Source organism: Cyrtonyx montezumae, unplaced genomic scaffold, assembly GCF_038088225.1.
Source record: "Cyrtonyx montezumae isolate F1298 unplaced genomic scaffold, pur_monq_1.0 scaffold_0, whole genome shotgun sequence".
Taxonomy (NCBI): Eukaryota; Metazoa; Chordata; class Aves; order Galliformes; family Odontophoridae; genus Cyrtonyx; species Cyrtonyx montezumae.
In genome coordinates, this window is record NW_027071824.1 from 51,857,256 (window position 1) to 51,863,839 (window position 6,584).

A 6,584-nucleotide genomic window follows, 5' to 3' on the forward strand; every position below is an offset into this window, starting at 1 on the left:
ACTTGTGCAGGAAGAGAGACCCATCAGTGCAAGTTTAAGTTCGAAGGCTACCAGTATATTATCCCTTTTGAATACAAAGCAGAGAATGGCAGGCTATTGCTACCTTTGCCTTCAGGTCACCTTTATTTCACAGGTCCTTCTGGCATGACTTCTGGCTTTGAGCACAGAAACAGCAGATCCAGGGCCCTCTTACCTTTCTTCTCAAAGACGGTTTCCATGTGTTCGCACAACAATACTTTGTTCCATATGGGACAACCAAGTACTGACCATCAACAGAACATAATCACCTACCTGTGTCAGAGACATATAATTTTGGTTGTCATCATTCTCCACAGTGTGCAGCTCCTGAAATGATGAACAGAGAGGCAGAGTGACTGTGTCCATATGACAGTTCAACCCTGCTTCAGCAAATTCCCAGCCTGACAGCTTGACTTCCACTTTTACTGAGCAACTGCCTGCCACCCAGAGAAACATCCTTCTCCAATTCTCAAAAGAGCAGAATCAATGCTTTGAGCATACTTGTTCTTTTTGGTAAAGTAGTTGGTGCAGCTGCTGGAGGATATTTTCGTAAAACATGGAGTAGGTCTCAAAGTTGCTGCGTTCTCTGGCCATGATATCACAGCCCAGCGTGGTAAGACACTGTTGTAAATGGCTTTTTTTAAAAGTGACCTAGGAAAACAATACAGGAAATCTTAATGGCTGCCTGAATCACAAGCTCCCATATACAGCATATGTCAAAATGAACTGTGGTCACTTACTGTAAATTAAACGTTTCTGTGGTATCAAAATGAAGAAAAAAATAGTTATTCAATGTATAAGGTTTTAACCCAATCTATAATTTCACTGATCTATTGGAAAACAAATGTGTCAGGTGTTTTACTGGTTCTACTTGCAACTGTATAATTTATTTAATTTCTATCTAAAGCTAAAAGAAAATTTTCAGTAGAAAAATGAATTTACCAGCTCAGGTGCCTATCATTCCTTCTCTCTCAAAAAAAAAACAACCAACCATGCATTGGGATTTTTAACCTGAAATGGTCATATTGCCATAAATATTATCTTTACATTTCACTGAAAAAGCCCTAAAGCTGCTCCCCAACATCACGGTAGGATCCATGATTTATCACTGACTAGGGAAGAAGAGTTTCCACTGCTGAATCCATGCATAAGGCTTTGCAATCCTGCACCGCAGTTGCATATCATCCTCACATTATTACAGCCCCGAGATCTGAAATAAAGCTGTCACAAGACAGCAGGGAGGTACACAAGCTTGGTGCCAACACTGCTATTACAAAACAACATAATCAGAATATGAGCTCAAAAGCATAAGAAATGTGTTTCTCTTTTAGGTCACTGATAGACAAGAGCTTTGATAAATAAAGCTGTAAACATAAAATAACTGTTACTCAGTAAATGCAGAATATTTACCTCTGTATCTGATTCTTCAGTGTTTTCCCTCAGCCTTTGAACAAATGTTTCTACTATCTGGGGTTGTACAACAGAGAAATTTTTTTGCATTACTTTGCGCTTCCAGAGCTCTGCATTAAGCGAGGGAGGAAAGTAAAAAGACAAAAAAAACCCAGCACATCAGTGGGTATCACTGTCACAAAATATTGATCCTTCAGTAATCCCTGGGATTTGACACTGGGTACACTGTACTATGTAGGTTTTCTCAGCTTTCCTAAAATGTTTACAACAAAAAGTAAATGTCACTGCAAACAGATTGCAGAGGCTGTGCTGAGCCGCACTATCAAATTTGTTCTGGTATCAAAGCCAAAACTCTATTTCATTATGGACCAGTTCTGTCAATAATGACCTGGCCCGCAGCTCTGCATAGGAGTTTTCTGTAAATATGGAGAAAAGAACATGGCTTTTGTGTGAAATTGAATGTTTCTGTACAGTAATTATGACTGCCTACAACCTCAACCGGTAGCTGGGCATAATTTTTGTCCCTTTTATTTCCACTTTGTCTTACTATATTTGCCTGTGAATACCCATGATACAATAGTACAAAGCAAACTTGTAACATACTAAAAGTTTGGCATTTAAATTGCGCTGCTACGCATAAAATATCAACACTATTAAAGGGAGAGGGAGGGGTAATGCCTTACAGTCTGTTTCAAGCTGCCTGCAAACTCTAGAAAAACTGGTGCTCGGTGTTTTTTGCAACATTGCCTTTGTAATGATTATGGTTTAACATTCATGTCATAATAAGGAAGTGAAATGTTCTGTTTAGGGAATCTGAATATGACACCATTTTCTGTCAGTGACACCGTTCCCCATGTCTCAGCTGGTCACTGGCCTCTGTGGGGATGAAGGGAGCTGAGACCAAAGCCCCTCTCCTATCCACACGCAGGACCACTTTGCTTCTGTATGCACCGGGGCTGTTTTTCCACTCTGAGACTGTGGTGTCTGTGTGTCCCAGCAAGGGAGTTTTGATTCTTACCAGTGGGAAGGCTGCTCTCTTGTCTGGCTCTTTCAGATATCACTAGAGTCAACTCCTGCTTAATCTTCTTCTGCACATCATGGATCATGTGAATTTCCAGGCTTTCCAGAAGCTTCTGAATCTGGAATCAGGTTTCACAGAATACAGAATTAAAGTTGGAAAAGGCCACTAAGATCAACCACCAACCCATCCCCTCCATGCACACCGACTATGACTCTCAGTGTCACATCTACATGTGTCTGGAACACCTCCAGCGACAGTGACTCCATCACCTCCCTGGGCAGCCTGTGCCACTGCCTCACAGCTCTTTCTGAAAAGGCATTTTTCCTAATAGCAAACCTGAAATGGTATAATACTCAGCTCACACTAGATCTCTTTATAAATCCTCTCACCAACTATCAAAAGCTGCTACGTTAAGCCAAAGCAAATCTACTCTTTCTATTCTCCCCCAGAATACAGTAGTTTCAGGTACAGTACCAAGGTTAATATCATTTAGTGGTAACTGTGTGCCTAGGTGTGTGCTACACATGCTTTGGACTGAGACAGGTACTTCTATTGCTGTGGGCTGCCCTAGGACTCACACCTCCCTCCACCAAGAGAAGGTGCTGCTGCAGACAATACCCAGACATCCACATCTTCCAGACACTTCCATAATAGCCCCCATGGTACCTGCTGGACTGTAGTGCATCCATTAACAATTCTCCCCTTACCTGATACACTTTCATATCAATTTCTGATACTCCTCTTGGGGGAATTACATGCTGAGTGCTTGTGACAGGCTCTCTGAAGTCTTCCTCAGTGCCTATTTGCCTGGCTATGGCTTTCATGGCTGGGTGCAGAATTTCCATGCTAGAATCACTAAGAGTGTTTCTCAAAATTACCATGTTTACATGCACGATCTTTGGACATTAGTTTTGCTTTTCCTTCCCTGGCCCATTTGCCTAATGTATACAAAATATGCAATAGTCCCACTCAACATCCAAGAAGGGCAAGATAATCTTTTTTTAATTTTTTTATTTTTATTTTTTTGTGAATCCTGACTTATTATATAGTTCAGCAATCTCTCCAGTTTTATAGTAACGGTAAAAGAAAAGGGAAGGGAAGAAAGAGAAGGTCAACCAAATAAAGCAGGGTAATCTAGTCACCAGTAAAGCACATAGCTATCATTGTCAGAGAAGCAGACCAAAAAACTCCCCCCACGTCCTCTGCCTGCAGTCCTTCCTTCCCAGTCACGGGTTTGCTAAGTGCACCTGAGTGCAGAATGCCAGTGCCGATTCGCCCTTTGCTCTGAGAAGTACAGGAGCCATTAGCAAGGCATATATAACTCGTTAGATTTTATTGCTTTGATCACACTGCCTTTTAAACCCTTGACGGCAGGACACACAAAGGTTAGCACAGCACTGAGGGAGAGGGAAGTAGGAAGCTCTCATCCGTGCAAGGAGAGGAAAACACGGTGGGATTTTGGGGTACAGCTTGTATTTTAAAACAGTCCCATCTTCACTGCAGGGAGATCACCTGCTAGGAAAGAGCTGCTACAGCGGTTGCATTCCTTCATGCATTTCTTCCTCCACACTCCCCTGCATGACAGCTGTTTTTCAGCATCTGCACAGATTTCACCCTCACTGTGTCATCTTATGCTTTCACTTTCTTTCGTGTGGTTTCCGGGGAGAAAGCTTTTTAAAAAGCAGTGTTCCATTTCCTACTTCCAGAAGGGCCTCTGATGGAAATCATCCAGTTTTCTATTCTTGACTACTCTGAGTTTAGCCAAGTAGGGGGGTTGGAAGAATTCTGCTATAATTCATCTAACAAGCTTCCCAATTTCCCATTCGTCAAAGCACTGAATTTGACAGTCTTTATGAAGCCTGAAATTCAGAGGCAGGTCACACAATGGAGAAGAATGCACATGGAAAACATCAGCAGAAAATAATCCAAGTAGACATAGAAAGAGAGAAAAAAACCCAAACAACTATATTGTGACAAAGGAAAGAAAGGTAGCTCTCAAGCCTTCAGAGAAAAGCAAAAGCACTAGATAAACCAGCAGCAAAAATAAAATAGAAATTTCAAAAAATGGTAGTGAAAGAGACCAACAGGAGAAAAATGGGTGGAGAAGTCAGAGGTTTCTCTCATTTATTATCTTTTCAGTCACTTTGGAATACTTCTGCATCCATGGTAAATTACCCATATTGCTCACAAAACTCTTTGTAGAGAGGAACTGTGTTGATATCCTCAGTCCCCAGCTTGAGCCGGCCCCATTCTGCCTTTAATATTTCCAGTTGTTTCCATAGCACCAGAAAAGACCTTAACAAGTTACACGATGTAACAGGATCGTGATGCCTCAGCAGATGTTTGCACGTCTTTTTGCTGCTCTGCAACCAGCTAGTACTTGGGTCAATCATCTCTGCTGAGTTCTGCTGAAAGACACAGGGAAATCTTTTGCCTCAGAAAGCTATGGTATGCTTTTCACATGCCTTTCTTTGCATAATAGTATCTCATGCAATGTAGAGTGGATGAGATATGTGACAGATTCTTCCATATACAAAACTTACAGCTAGTCTGTATACCAGTGACCTTCAGACCACAGAATAGGAAAAGCAGGGATAGTTTTTACTGTAATCAGTATTCCCATACAGCAGAGATGGGAATAAAATTGGACAGAAGTTAAATCCTTCATTTATTCCTGTTTTCTTTAGGTATCTTCAACAGCAACACTGCATCATCTCTAACTGAAAGTATGACTACAGAAATCAGACTCTTAACCTGGAGCTTCAGGAAGCAAACCTTAAAATAACTATATTTGTCCTCTTCACCTATTTTACTACACAACTGATCATCTTATCTGTTTTCCATCACAAAGCAGCCTGAATCTTTCCCCGCTTCTTGAAAAAAAATTTTTCAGGTTCTACAGGTGCCCACAGCAGCCATCCCTCACATAGATATCCATCATACCTCAACTAGCTCTTCCTTTCTAGATAGTGGCCAGGTTGCTCCTGTCTGCTTGGCAATGAGTAGCTCTTTCTAAAGGAAGAGTTAGACCTTCTGTGGGCTGTGGGGAGAAGTCATGGCTTTCTCCAGAATTCTGATGATAGCATCAGGCCCTCAAGGGGAATTTCTCACCTGTACTTCTCTCATAAACACTCAGGGTTTGTAGGAGACAATGCTGTTCTTTTGGCCTCTTACCAGATGGCCAGACTAGGTAAGGTTATTACAGCATAGCTCAGTTCTGGGTCTCTTAAGTTCACAGAGATTTGCTTGCGAAACCTGGAGGGTGTCCTAGACAGAAGGTGCATGATACCATACAAACTGAATTGCCTGAAGTACCTGCTTACTGTTAGCTAATGAAGCTTGACAATGAACATGATATTCCACAGCGGAGTCATCGTGGTTCTGCAGAACATCCTCCATTAGAAATTGCATGGCAGTTAGCTCCCCATGAGCAACTCTCCGGTCTGCATCATTCAGGTTGCACAGGCATAGCTGGAGAGGAAGAGAGAGGCTGTAAAAGTTTATTGCTCTGAGCATAACAGTAGCAAATCTCAGCTATTGTGATTATGGGTGGGTTTTTTTTAGTGTGTGTGTTATAAGCCCAAATAAAGTTACAGCTTTTAGCACTGTGGTCCTAAAACATATATGCATAAAATTATTTGATTTTCTAGTTCTAGCATCACAGGAACATGACAATTAGAGATTCATTGTCAACATAAAATGTTCTGCTCTGCTTGAAGTAAGATCAAATAAAGTAAATGGTAGAATGGGCATTTGAATTAGAAAGGGGAGAGATGTTTTTGGTTCACTCCTATTTTTAAGAAATGAAGATGGGAAATGAGACAGTATTTGTTTGTTTTCATCTTGCATTGTATATTCATCTTGTCTTTGTCTTTGGGCATAAGCACAAGGCTGCTGTCTCACAGTACCTGCATGTTGTAATTTAAATTAATTGTGTTGTTGATAGTGACTGGAAACAATCCCCCATCCATTAGGAATGTTCTCCAAGGAAAATGCATGAGTGTCTAAAAGAGAAGAGATGACGATTCATAACACTTAATTACTTAGGAGAATCCCATATAATTCGGTCAGGAAAAGGCAACTCAGAGACCAAGCTACTCATCATGTCATACACTGCTTCCATTTTGAAATCTAG

General features: G+C 41.1%; 1 protein-coding gene across 1 annotated transcript; it reads right to left on the bottom strand.

Moving 5' to 3' along the window:
* Nucleotides 1-474: 474 nt before the first annotated feature.
* Nucleotides 475-6,363, bottom strand: LOC136048364 (coiled-coil domain-containing protein 162-like). The gene is made up of 7 exons (XM_065736018.1): nt 6,358-6,363; nt 5,765-5,920; nt 4,625-4,857; nt 3,157-3,295; nt 2,447-2,567; nt 1,429-1,538; nt 475-669 (listed from the first exon to the last, which is right to left on the bottom strand). The coding sequence occupies exons 1-7, from the start codon at nt 6,361-6,363 to the stop codon at nt 502-504; spliced, it is 933 nt and encodes a 310-aa protein (XP_065592090.1). The 3' UTR covers nt 475-501.
* Nucleotides 6,364-6,584: the final 221 nt, after the last annotated feature.